Source organism: Paramormyrops kingsleyae, chromosome 9, assembly GCF_048594095.1.
Source record: "Paramormyrops kingsleyae isolate MSU_618 chromosome 9, PKINGS_0.4, whole genome shotgun sequence".
In the NCBI taxonomy this organism is placed as follows: domain Eukaryota; kingdom Metazoa; phylum Chordata; class Actinopteri; order Osteoglossiformes; family Mormyridae; genus Paramormyrops; species Paramormyrops kingsleyae.
Genome location: NC_132805.1, coordinates 27,733,460 through 27,747,274, shown reverse-complemented (window position 1 = coordinate 27,747,274; position 13,815 = coordinate 27,733,460). Strand labels below are relative to the sequence as shown.

Here is a 13,815-nt window from a genome sequence, read left to right as displayed (position 1 = left end):
AATTGTAATGAAATACTTCCCCCCCAAGCATTGGAGTATTCTGTTATAGAAAATACTGAAATGAACCAATATATTTTCATTAGTTTGCCTGCAATTAATATGTTTAAAAGCAAATGACAGTTTCAGACAATGTGGCCAATGTGGAAGCCTGTTCATTTTTAAGTGACGCTTGCAAACAAGCTGCTCCCACTTTTCTGAATAATGTTTTTTATTGGCTAGTATAACAATATAGCTCTCGTTGGCAGATAAACTCAGGAACTGCATAAGCATGAGTTTATTACTGTCTGGACAATGCATCTTGTCAACACTTACATTGCATGGCTAAACAAAACCTGGGTAGATTATTAGTAGGACAGAAACAGCCACTGAAACAACAAGAAATGCCAATATATTTTTTTTTTTATTTTGATCAAGTAAAACATTAAAACCTCTTAAATTCTTGATTCACAAAAACAAAATAATTAAAAAGATGTTATAAAATGTGATATGCAAACAACAACAATGAAAACAACAAAAATAACATCATCATTCAGTGCTTTACATTGACATAAAGACAAAACAGCATGGACCAACTCTCTGCCCTATCTCCTCCCAAACGGTAATGTTCAAGCAACCCTTTGCCATCGCCAGAGAGTATCAGGGTGAGTGAGATTTAGTGGGCAGAGATGTCAACTATGTCATGGTGTTTCCACCACAGGAAGTGCACTGAGCCTGCCTCCGACTGTCATCACAGGGATTCAAGCAGTTTGTTTCTCAAAAAAATAAAAAAATAAACATTTAATCATGAGGTAGCTCTGGCGATCTTCCTGCCTTTTACATTCATTCACCTATAGTATGTGTTCCTGAGCCCCTCAAATTAATCAGAAGAAAAAAAAATAGAATCAGTAGTTATATTAATCTGAAAAGTAAATAAAAATATTATCAATATACTTCACTGGAAAGCATTACATTTCTTGTTCGTTATTTCATGTAAACAAGTGAGATGGAGGTGTTTGTTGTGTATAATATATTGCTGTTAATTGGTTAATAAAAAAGTGGTTGGTTTTCATTTCCACAGAACAAAAGAAAAACAATTCAGAAATGATATCTATATATATATATATTTATATATGAGCTTTAATAATTACAATAGAAAATACTTTCTACTAATGCCACATAAAGGCACACGCCCACTAAATCTCTTTGAAACGTGGATTCTGCTGTAAACCAAGCAGCCTGAATCTTTGCAGACAGGTTAGAGTGTCCACTGCTTATTGTGTTGTTTTTGCCACAAACCTATGACACAGTACTATGAACAGCTGTGTCAGGGTTACTCAGCTTTATTACTGCATGGTGGGAGAAGCACTATTTTGAGGCAATTCACCCAAAGGAGAATCAGAAGCAAAAAGCAAGTGGGCGACCAGTTTGAGGGTAAATACCAAGCTTTCAGTCATCTCCAAACGCAGAAACGTATATTCCATATGAGGCCGAGTTTCTTTTAAAGCTAGCTACAGGGACAGGTGTAGACCAAGGTCACACAGGCAGAGCCGACTGAACCAGGATATTTACACTGACTGAAGGGGACTCCAGTTCTTTAAACTCCTTTTAAAATCCTTTACATTAACATCAAGGATTTTGGTTAAAGACTTCTGAAATATATAAGGGATCCATTTACAACAGAACTACATGTATTAAAGCCAGAATCATTTGCACTTTTGGTATCTTTGCCTCCAACTAAATCGCTATTTAAAAGTTATCGTCGTTATTCCCAAGGGGAATAACAGGCCTTATTTGTCTCTCTGAATGTTCTATTTGTGCGATGCATAATCAAACTGCAGTATCTATAGTCAGTGGTGCCACTACAGATTTTGGGCACCATGAAAGCATATCACATTGTGCCCCCTACCCATGCCAATTGGACTATGTTCAAAATTATTTGCAATAGTCCTAACATTCCCCCTTTTAAGGCACTCCCACCTACAGTGAGCACTGCGACCAAACAGTTCTAAGCGGCCAGGGAGCTACAGAAAGATGGGCGGGGGATATCAGGCATTTCTGCAGCAAAATTCCCAGCTGTGCTACACTATGTTAAGTCTGGGACTTGCAAGGCCAACTCCAACTGTATGCCGTAACAGCAATAAAGAAGCTTGCCTTGACCCGCTAGAACTGCGGGAACAGAACGCATTTACCTTCAATCTACAGCTTGTGCTCTGGGACAATACAACTGTGCTCTTATCTATGTGGCACCACCAGAAGCGGAAAGGTCTGGGTCAGAAAGTACGAATCCAGACCAAGATTTTCTTTAAACCAGCTCGCTGAATATAAAGAGTCACAGTCACAGAGAACTCAACTGATTGATTGAAACAAAATCTTCGTCTGGGTCTGATCTTTGGAACCTGAACGTTCCACCTCTGGCCACCACATCCATCTGTTTAACAGATCTATAACAGTGTTATCCAGCAGGCTCCCTCAGTCCACCCCCACCGATTTGAGAACTACACAGGGTGACTACTAGGCTTAAAAACACCAGGTTTGCGGCAGTCGGACAATTAGTATGGCTTGGAATTACTGTTCTTTCTCTTTCTGCTGAATATGCTAAAAGCCCTGTTGACAGTGGCCCTCAGAACAACCCCACAGCTGCCCTTTGGTCCTGATGCCGCCTGTCACAGGCATCATATAGATGGACATCTGTGGAATGCAGATACAGGGTCTCCGGTGGTGCGGAGCCACTGTTTGCGAAGGTGAGCGACGGAGCCTGACTTTGCCCCAGTGGGCCTTGGGAGACGAGGGCCACGCAGGGCAGTAATGAGGTAGGCTATGCTGTAAACAGAAAATAAGCTATTTGTCATATTAACTCTAGGCCTGTGTAGACACCACAGAAATCAGGGCTTCAACATTGGCACATAGGTTCAGCACAATCCAACTCTACAGTTAATCTTAACAGAAAATAATAATAATAAAATAATAATAATAATAACATACAAGTCATTTGATTATCAGAAATGTAAAACTATCTAGAACTCAGAGGTAGTTACTAATAACAGTACATTAAAATATGCAGATAAACACTAAACTTGTGAATGCTTTTCCGAGTACATACGCATCTGTAGACAATTCCCAAAAGGAAAAAGTACACTTTTTTTTGGTATATTCCCTGAGAACAGTTCTTCATCCTGAGATGCATCATGGGTAAAAAATACTTTATACAAAAAGGTCTAAACGACAGTGAGGGATCGGGTTTGGTTTGTGCTGTAGTTTATCAGATTTGTACATATTTGAAGATTGGATAGAAAACACACAAAATAGCTGCATTAGGAAACAAAATCTTACTATTGAACCTTCTGCCTTTGAAGTCACAGGGAACACCGTTGTTGTACTGGCCATATTAATTCCTACAATAAAGCCAAGAAACTTTGGTATAGGATTTGATAAACTAACTGCAAGTCTTATACCAAACAAGCTGTCTTCTGAATCACATCATTTAAGGAAATGTCTTTTGATTTGTCAACACACATAAAAAGTGGCCCTTCCTCTGGTATTGTGAGGATGCATTTTCATTATGCAAGTTTCACATTCAATATCGTCAGAGCAGAGTTCTTTTGTCCTTGGAAAGCTTTCAAGGCGACCTTTTCGAGTGTCCAGGTGCAGACACACAAAAACCCACATCCTTGAGTCAAATATCCCATCTTCTGTAAACACAAGCAGCAGTAATCGTTGTGGTGTGCGTGTCAACAGGTGCAATGGAGGTAAAAACAACAAAAAAAACAGGAGATTTGTGTGGGAAAGGTAAATAGGAATTAGTGACACTTCAAGCTATGCTCAGTTCATAATAATTCAACCACTGCACAAGATACGGTGCAGCCTCAGGAAAAATCTACTACATTAGTACCTTTGATATGTGTCAAAAAGGTAACAAAGATATATTAATATACTCAGGAATTAAATTAATTCTTTACAACTGCAGCATGGATTTACTAAATGGCCAATCACTCATTTTCTTACTTAATGCGAACACTGAGAAAGATTTTTCTATTTGCAGTTCTAACTACTTCTTTACCACACAATGTCTTGTCTTAAGCCATGCACACACATTGTTCTCGAAGTGAGAAGACAAGATACATCAAACAAACAGAGAGAGGGGCCGGGAGCAGGTGAGTGGGTGGGGCAAGAACACAGCGGCATTTTAACCCTTCGCTGGCTGCGTTTGTATCTGCAACAGGACTGGACTCGTCACTCTTGGTCAAACCTACCCAGACATCGTTCAAAAAGCATACTGACGTGGGCATCTGGTGTATCAGATCCCCCCCCCCCCAAAAAAAAAAAACAAAAAAAACACTTTGACCAATTTTAACAAAACAACTTTCCAGTTTGTATTCACAGCCTGTAGGGTGGGACATGGTGGTGAATGGGCGCCTTGGCCTACTTGAAGATTTGTAGTATTGCTGTGAGAGAGTCGATCGCAATAGGGCCATGTCTGACTGAAGACAGAAGAGGAACGCTCTGCCCCATTGTTACACTGCAGGTACAGGCAAACTACAGCAGAGTCTCTGAGAAATTACATGAAGAAGGAACGCCTGAAGCAATCTTTCTTTTTTTTTTTAAAGAAAAAAGTTTCGCAGGAAAAACAACGGTAAGAATTGAAGTGTGAGAAGGATTTAAAATGTAACGAGCCCACGGACAGACAAAACCATGGTTAGCTCCCAACAAGGTACGTAAAAGATACTCAGACCAAATAAAAGAAACGACTACAATTCTGCAAGTGGACTGTCTCCTCTTCCTGCAATGGAGGTTTTGCAGAGATGTTAATGCCCAGATTCCTCCAGATAATCTCAGTCTCTAAGACAGTAGTTGAGTTGAGATGTAGCTGCTGTTCTGAAGTTTGAGGTAGCTGAGGGACAGGAGAAGGTGGAGGTGAAGTGGGGGCAGATACCAGCGGGCTGACGGACACGAGAGAAGCAGCAGGGTGGTGACCGGGGTCAGGTTTTTTTCCGCTTCTGGACCCGGGGGGTGGGGTCTTCTGGGGAGCCGGAGGACTTGCTGTGCGGAGAGGCCTCGTGTAAGGAATGCCCTGGCCAGTCACTGCTTTCTGGGGGGTAAGAGGGCGGAGCAAAGGCAGAGGTAGACGGCTGCACATCAATGTCATGTCTTCCCTGAGAGCTGGAGGGTGCCGGGGCTAACGTCTTATGGGGGCAGTGAGCCACCATGTGAGTAATGCTCTGGCAGTAGTGGCACTTCTTTGGCTGAGGTGGAAGGTTACACTCCTTGGCATGGTGATCCAGACCCCCACAGTTGTAACATCTGAGAGGAAACAGCAAGATATTTTTCAACAAATATTCAATGTACTCATTTAATCTAATTAAACGTTTAATGCATTTTACTTTTTAGAAAAAAAGCTTTAGTGCAACGCTGATTTGTACCGAGTCTTATTAACCAATTGGGTTCTTCCATCTCTATAGAAAATTTTATGAAAGCCAGTGTAATACCCAATATTCACCCGTAGATGACAGCACAACATCGTCTATTGGTAGTAGATCAACTGATATCAATTAGCTTTTTCTAAATATCTGAATTCAGGTACAATTTGGTGGATGCGTTGGGTTGATTTTAACTGTATAGATTGAGAAAACGAATTTTTCTAACGTATAAGAAAGTCGTGTTCTGGTATGACGATAAACCCCAATCTTACGAGGTCATCTGTTTTCAATGATTTAACGATGTATTATATATTAATTCGAAATACATGGTTGGGTCCTATAAAAATAATCGGGCCACAAAAAATACATGTCTACCAACAAAACTAAAAAGTAATAATGCAGGAAAATAAATTTAAAGAAAAAATACATCACGTTAGTGTAAATTTGTTGCGGAATTAAAAAACCCGCCCTTTTAGCGTCGTTATTCTCGCCTGGTCCTGAGTAGCAGCTGGGGTCTGTTCGCAGCGTGCACACAGGCTACGCACAACCAGTCATTCGATATTGGGCAAAACAAGCGCTGCGTCGGTAATTAACTCGCCCTACGGATCGCTCAAACCGCGCGGCTTCCCTTATAACGCACGTGGTAACGTCACATATCCACGCGCATGCATTTGTAAGTGCGACCTGGACTTTTTCAATATCAATGAACGCTCGCTTAATGCTTAGAGCTGGTGCTTATATTTTAACAAAAGGCAATTTTTGAAGTATTTTGAAGCAATTATTTTGGTAACGTGATGTGAAGCATTAAAATCCCGTTTCGAATGCTTAAGTTTCAAAATGTCCAAAGGAGTTGTGCACTTTATAAGTAATCGGTAGCGATCCTTATGAAAAAGAGCAGCTCTACTGAGACCTCTTGGGTTACTAGGGGACTTCCTGTTACCACGGTAATGTGGTATACAATGGTAACACGACTGACCTTAGCATTATCCTGCACCTATATGTAGTCTTCTTCATTTAGTCCTACCTTAAGTGCTGTTTTCTGAAAGACGAGAAAACAAGATGCTGGATTCTGCAGATGCCATGCACTATATATTTTATATAAAGGCGTTATCTTGTAACCTATATGTAATGCCATTCAGCGTATTCTGAAGAAATGTTAAAAAGTGTATTGGGGTAGCACCATCAGTAATAACAATAACGTGATGCTGCATTAGGCACTTTTATTTTCCCGAACGATGATATAAAGGTTGGGTGACTTTGGGGAAATATTTAAAGTGCTCTGGACAAAAGCGGCAGCTACGCGCGACTACATGCGAATGTGACGTAAACGTTTACATCTGAGGCATGCTAGCTTGAAACACCAGGCATAAATATTCTAGCATCCAGGGTAAAAAATAAATCAATCTAAGCTGATTATTTTGTGGTAAATTTTCGTGTTATGAATTCAGTCATTCACAAACGATACACACATTTTTTTCCAAGGCAAAATTAATTTAAAAATGCATGGGATCCAATGGAAACGTGTTCTTCAGAAAACACAAGCACGCATAAATTACGTAAAGGCGGAATAAGGTTGGACAGTGTAATTTGTTTTGAATACTGTTTCATTAACCTAATTAGCGTACTCCTTTATTTCGAGTTCCCCAAATTTCTAGAATTCCACAATTCATAGAAGTGTGTCACGTGGCCAGGCGCCAGGGGTCACGTGATCTACTCTAACGGCTGAGTCGAATGGGGAGCGCCGCTCAGCAAACCTTTGAACAGCTTATATGGCCACATTGTGCGGTAAATGCTCCCTCATCATTTCTTATTCCTGAAAAGACTTTTTGTTCATTTTATTGTCTTGCGTCACCGGCGAAACGATGGTTATGTCAGAATATGCACCTATATAAATCCCCAGCTATAGGTACACCAGAAAATATCATTTAAACGTCATCAAGCAGAATAACTGCTGTTTTAACAATGAGCAGCTTTGCTGTCGTTTATTTTTTTAGATCCACATACGCAGAACAACGCAACCAAATATGAATAAACACTGCTGGTGTTTATCAGCTGTTTCTAAAAGAAACAAACTTCCGCGTGACTAAACGCGAGGCGTGCAGGGGGTCCAGCACGGTGGCATCTTCAATTAGAGCTCGCGAGGGGAAGGGGGAAGGGCACAGGAATTCGGTTTTCATCGGCGCTCACTTGCTTGGGGCCGTCCACCTACCACTGCCCAACCTCACTAAACCCTTCCCTTCCCCCACCTTCAGCCCCGAAACTGCCACCCATCAAGGCGCACAAACCGCTGCTTCCCCTAGCAAGATCCATCTCAAACCAAATACATGTTATAAGCACACAGTTGCTGTCGCACTCGTTTTAAAATCTATTTTGTTACTAAAACGCATTTAATATGAAGGTAACGTGATTATTAAAACATTTAAAATTTTAATTTTTTAAAATAAGTTAATTTGCCATTATTAATTCACTCGATTGTTTTCAGTAGCTCTAGTTTAATGTAACTCACAAGGCAACCGATTAACAAAAAAATCACATAAAAAAAATTCAGTACCTCCACCTTGCTCCTTTTGCATCCAGATTAAAGGATCCCAGAAGTACAAAACTCACACACAACCAGCAAAACAACTGCATTTTATCTAAAGCTGCATGTTTATACGTCTGTAAGTTTGGTATTTATTAATATGGTCGTGAATAGGCTCACATCTTTTTCAGATGCAAGACATAAACTGAGGAAGCTTCTCTCATAAGACAATTTCAGAATCAGTTATGAAACTCCGTAATTATTGGGATTAATTATAATGTTTTGCTGATAACTTATATAAAGTTTGATTATTTCTAGAAAAAAAGTAAAAGAAACAAAGAACAAATAAATCACAAGGGATTTTCCCCCTGCATTTTCATCCACAAATAATTGTTTTCTTTCATAATTTCATTAAAATGATAAAAAGTGATCAGTACATCACAGGGAATTAATTTATATGTTTTGGAAAAAAAAAGAATCAGTCCAGACAATTTATATTAAAGTTCTTTTATATTTATTGCTTATAATAATAATTTAAAGAAGGATTATTGTATGGCTGAATTAAATACCCCAGCTGTACTCTAACAACTCACTTTCAACATAACAGAAATATAAATTTAGAATGTAATAATTTTTTTTCAGCCAGTTGCCATTTCGACATGGAGAAACCGGAGTTCTGTGCCAGGCAGACACAACCATTAATACAAAAACAAAAGATATTTCATATTTAGCTAGAGATGTTTAAATTGATGCATTTTGCAAGGTCTTATTCACTTACATCCTAGTTACCTTTCTGTTATTAATTTAAAATGAAATAAAAGCTGAGCAGTACATTATGTGTACTATTATTCCTATAAAGGCTTACAAAATAAATCATAAAATATAAACTGGGTCTTTTTAAAAGTTTCATTTGAGTCTCACAAGTCAGTTAAGTCCGTTTGGAGCTGGCTTCTGTTGGTGATGTTCCACCCACTAACCCCTAGAAGGTCAAGGGCCAAACCAGAGCTCCCAGAAGATGTTAATTCATAGCCAAAGAGGTTGTTGTTTAATAAAAAATGCAGTTCCTTAAAACAACACTCCTGGAAAGAAGTGCTTTGTGTTTAACCTTCAAGGATACAAATTATTTATCAGAACAATAAAATCAGACTTATCCTTTTCCTCTGTAATTTTTATAGTATTTTCTAAACTTTATTTATTTGATCATCTGTGCTTTAAAGAAAGAAAAAAAATCAAACAATGTATATATAGCTAGCTATCCTAAAAGGACGATGTATGTGAATCCATGTCTTATCAGAAGGATCGCATTCAGAATGTGTCTGCTGCTTAAGGCTAGATTTAATATGCTTTAAAAACCTAATATTATTAACATAACTCAGCAAAATTCAACATGATAATAAACAATTTTCACTGAAGAAGAATATGCTGGGACATGAGGCCAGTTGTTGACGCAGTAACAAACTGCTGTGATGTATAAGTTGCACAAATATCACTAATAAACAGACCCTTTCATATTAAGATCATTTGCATTAAAACTAGACAAAGTAATTTCCCTTTCCACTTTAATAAAATCCTTGTATTTTGCATTCTACTTCTTTGAGTAGGATTAACCAATTGACATGGAGAACTATAAAGCCATGTCTACCATTGGACAGATAACATTTTTTATTGGAAGCAATCACAAAAACAGAAGGACAATTTGCTTAAGATGGTTCTGAAAAACATATAAAGTAAAATATAACGCAAATTGAAAATAAACCAGGGGTTAAAAATTAGCTAGAAAAAAGGCAGCTCTGCCTTCTGAAATCAGTTTTCTTTCAAACACTTTTGTTTTGGGTGTCAGTCATAGAACATTATGATGCAGCTGCGTTAGCAGCCCGCAACACCTGAATCACATTTCAGCTGGGGGGAGGGGGGGGGATAAAACACAAAATCTTACCTCTGATGCAGTGCAACTGTCATTGTCACAAATTATTACACAATAATTGCAATAAAAATAAACACGAATATCAGCTACCTAAATGGGTTTTTCCCCCCTGCAAGAGTGTTTTTTTCTCAAATGCATCCACCTAACACAAAGCCAAAGCTGAAGGCTGAGTAGACTAACAGATATAAAAATAGCTGCAATTTAGAGAGGTAAAACCTTACTCACACAACACTGCCATAAAACCATGGCAACCACTGTAGACTCACAGCGCGCCCGCCTCATTGGAAAGCCTGCCTCACTCACACCCTCATGTTCTGTTGATATTTGTAATATCTGCACCGCCACTGTATAAATTTTCAATTTTAATCAGATCTCATACAATAGAAACCTAAGGAGAGCCCCCCCCCCTCCATGCCTTTATGCAGTGGAGCTGTGTGAACAAGGCAACATATTTGATTCTGAACACAGTGCGTGTGGTACTGTTCCTTAGGCACACCCACAATGCCATGTGCGCTTAACAAATACTGGCCCACCCCCATTGCCACGGCACCATGACCGTCAGCAAGCCGCCACACTGCCCAGCTCATACTCACCGGTCTCCCTTTGGCTTCCGCTTCTGCAACATGGTCTTCCCCTTGGGCCTGCGCTCGCTGCCGGTACAGGGCCCCCCCCCAGGGCCCGTCACTCGCAGTGACTCCAGGCCCTTGGAGGACTTCTTGAAGGTGAACTCCACGGGCTCGCCCTCCTTCAGGCTGCGGAAGCCCTCCATGTGCAGTTTGCTCTAAAAACATGGAATTTCTGGTCAGGGCTTTGGGGCCATCCTCAGACTGGGCATTCCGGCACGATCTTGGTACTTCTGCCGGCCGAGATAATAGTCATGGGAGACAAGGGAGCAGCGGCGCACTTGGAAATCTAGAACTGACTGTAATTTCTGTTTTTGTTTTCTTTATTTATTGATAGAGGATGGACGGATGCTAAACGGCAGCCCGCTGTCTGTGCCTGCAGCAAAAGCAGCACCTCGCCTTCTCCCCCGTGACCAGCAAACTGAACGCTTATGGAAGGAGGACAGGATCCCTGAGATGGGATGCTACTCTCGGACCAGCGTCAGCCTGGACTGCGCATCCCTATCCAGCATACAGCCTCCGGCGCTGCAGCCACTAATCTATGTCTTCCTGTGTTTGGCAAATGGGCTAAAGACCCATTTCCGTTTCATTGTTTATATTGATCCTAATGAAAGATTGTAAAGATATTTTTGAAGACTGTAAAGATGTTTTTAACTGTATAATTTAAAAATACAATTCGAAGTGCAAAACATTAAAACATACATGGTTGGTTAAATTGTTTTGTTACTTATGCAAATTAAAATATTTCTTGAAAGCTATCATAGCATCTATATCACGCAATACGTCTAATTTCATTTCAGTTATTGATAAATTACTTGTTTTTTAATACAGTTTTAAAATATCGTATGCTTTCACCAGTTCCCTCATTTGATATCAGTAAAATTCATTCTTTTTCTCTGGTTAAAGAAGTCTAATTTAATATGACCAGTGTTACTAATAAAACAACACATGCATATGAAAAATATGGTCAATTAAAATACAACATTTGAGGACTATTCTGAAAACTGAATACTATCAATGTTAAATATAACAAATAATAACACCATACCAAAAGGGAAGATACTACCACCAGATAATGTAAAATTTCAGTTCTTTGAAACCATTTATGTTCATACAATGTCATACGATTGCCTGCACCTCACTATATTCATTAATTGAGTTTTTTCTTTTTTATCTTTTCTGCAATTTTCTGTCTGTCTGTCAACCCACCCCGTCACTCACCTACCTACTTAGGATATTTATAAAATTGGACATATTCTTAAATTAGAAGCTCAAGGATCTTCACCACTATGTAAACATTACTGAAATCACAACGTATTTCTTTCTGAAAATTAGTTCCTAAATTTCTGTGCAAAAGGTCATATGCCCAAAGCTACATACGATATATAAAGTGCTGAAAATTATAAACATACACACACATATAAAACAATTATTTCTTTAGCTGACCATGTCATCCAGTACAACTTACATGGGTTCTGTTGGGAAATATACTCAAACAACGTCACACAACAGAGCAACATCAGTCGAATCGTCATTAATCACACGCCTGCCTTAAGTGTGCTTAACTCACAAAGCATCTCCGCTGAAAAGAAAGTGTTCTTAGCATAAATGAGGCAGCCCGTGTCACTGCAAACAAGCAAGTAAAGCAGGAAAGAAAAACAAGGAACCTAATAAACACCATTCAGCTAACGGTAGTACAGAAATGGCAATTCCTGGGTCAGCGGCATCATCTGCCTTTAGCCTGCGACGCTCCTGACCGTCGGCCTGGAGCTTGTTCCAGCATAGAAGGTCTGCTGGAGAAGGATCGAGCCCCAGAGAGTAGGACATTCCTTAGAAATCAGAGAGCAAAGACCCAGTCTGGCTAGAGTGTAGAGGCAGTAATCAATGTACAGAGTGATAGAATCATGTCTGACTCTTGTCTGTAAATACAATATACATTTACATCAAATATGAAATGATCACTATAAGTGCTGATACAAGTATTTTCTACAGCAAAAGGTCTTCTTAGATTATGTATTACCTTTTCCCTAAAATTAACATAAAATATACAGCAGAGGACTGAGACTGCAATACTTAGCTAAAATGTGCTCTCGTCCCTCCTGTTATTTACTCTCATTCACAAACCTGTAAACACCACAATCTCTCAGGCTGCATATAATCCCTGGAAACACATCAGCTGTGACCCCATTGTCACATGGGGCTTTTGGTATAGTGGACATAAAGCACACTGGGACCAGCGGCGACCACAATGCACCTGCCCCCCACCCAGTCATTGCCCCATCAAAAAAAAAAAAAAAAAGACCCGCCCCACCAGAAAGAAACAGGAAGACTGCAGTGTTGAGCGGTATCCATGAATAATTCTGCCGAACGCGGACTTACCAGGGCGAAAGCCTTCGTCACAGCAGAGGAGCTACATCAAAGCCGTGCTCATTAAACATCACGAAACATTTAAATTCAAGGGATTTGTTGTTTACGGCAACATTTTTTTGTTCCATTCACTTAAACCATTTTTCAGAATGGGTGGTAATTAGCTAGCTGCCATTCACTGCAGGTTCCACCTTCTGGAACATACCAGTAAATGAATATTGAAACTGGGCAAACCAGCCTCATGTTCATTTGCATACAGCTGTATATGTAACACTGAAGACTATATTCCCTCCTGGTCCACCACCAACACAGACCACCTCCACCCCCCAAGCACCTCCACACCTTCAGTGGTCCAGGCCAATCTGCCTCCTGGTCCTTTTTTAAACGGCCTTTTTTTGTAATAAATAACGATCGCAAGCACAAAAACCATTCAGGCCCAGCCAGCTGTCTCTCGCGTGGGGGTTGTGGTTCTAAGAGGCACTCGAGCGGCACGTGTGGGGGTCAGCCCTACGTGGACCTGCACCACACCCAACCCCCCTACCACCCTACATCCCATCCCAACCAAACCACGGTCCAGGAACCTCTCCCTCTACCTGGCTAGTTTTCCATTTTGCCCCTGTTCTCCTCATTCCCTGCTGTGAAGGAAAAGAAAGAGAAATGAAAAGAAAACACCGAGAGGTAGTGAAGGAAAGAGGAGGGGGAAGAGTGAGACAGCGAGATGGTGACTGAGGGAGAAGAGTGAGAGAAAGGGAATGGCAACTGAGGGGGAACAGTGAGTGAGAGAGAGCGATGCCGACAGGGGAAGAGTGAAAGAAGGGGAATGGTGACTGAGGGGGAAGAGTGAGAGAGAGGGATGGCGACTGAGGGAGAAGAGTGAGAGAGAGGGATGGCGACTGAGGGAGAAGAGTGAGAGAGATGGATGGCGACTGAGGGAGAAGAGTGAGAGAGATGAATGGCGACTGAGGGAGAAGAGTGAGAGAGATGGCG

General features: G+C 40.4%; 1 protein-coding gene and 1 long non-coding RNA gene across 2 annotated transcripts in view; one reads left to right on the top strand and one right to left on the bottom strand.

Annotated features, from left to right (window-relative positions):
- Positions 1 to 192: 192 nt before the first annotated feature.
- Positions 193 to 13,815, bottom strand: part of LOC111840872 (protein lin-28 homolog B) — a 37,357-nt gene continuing 23,734 nt past the window's right edge. The window contains exons 4-5 of the mRNA XM_023806174.2: positions 10,432 to 10,619; positions 193 to 5,277 (exon numbers count right to left, since the gene is read on the bottom strand). Of these exons, the coding sequence (XP_023661942.1) occupies positions 4,956 to 5,277; positions 10,432 to 10,619 (510 nt within the window). The 3' untranslated portion in view covers positions 193 to 4,955. The remainder of the gene's footprint in view (positions 5,278 to 10,431; positions 10,620 to 13,815) is intronic.
- LOC140592690 (uncharacterized) lies at positions 7,093 to 11,219 on the top strand. Its single transcript, XR_011993099.1, has 2 exons — positions 7,093 to 7,178; positions 10,799 to 11,219. It is a non-coding gene; the product is annotated as an uncharacterized lncRNA (long non-coding RNA).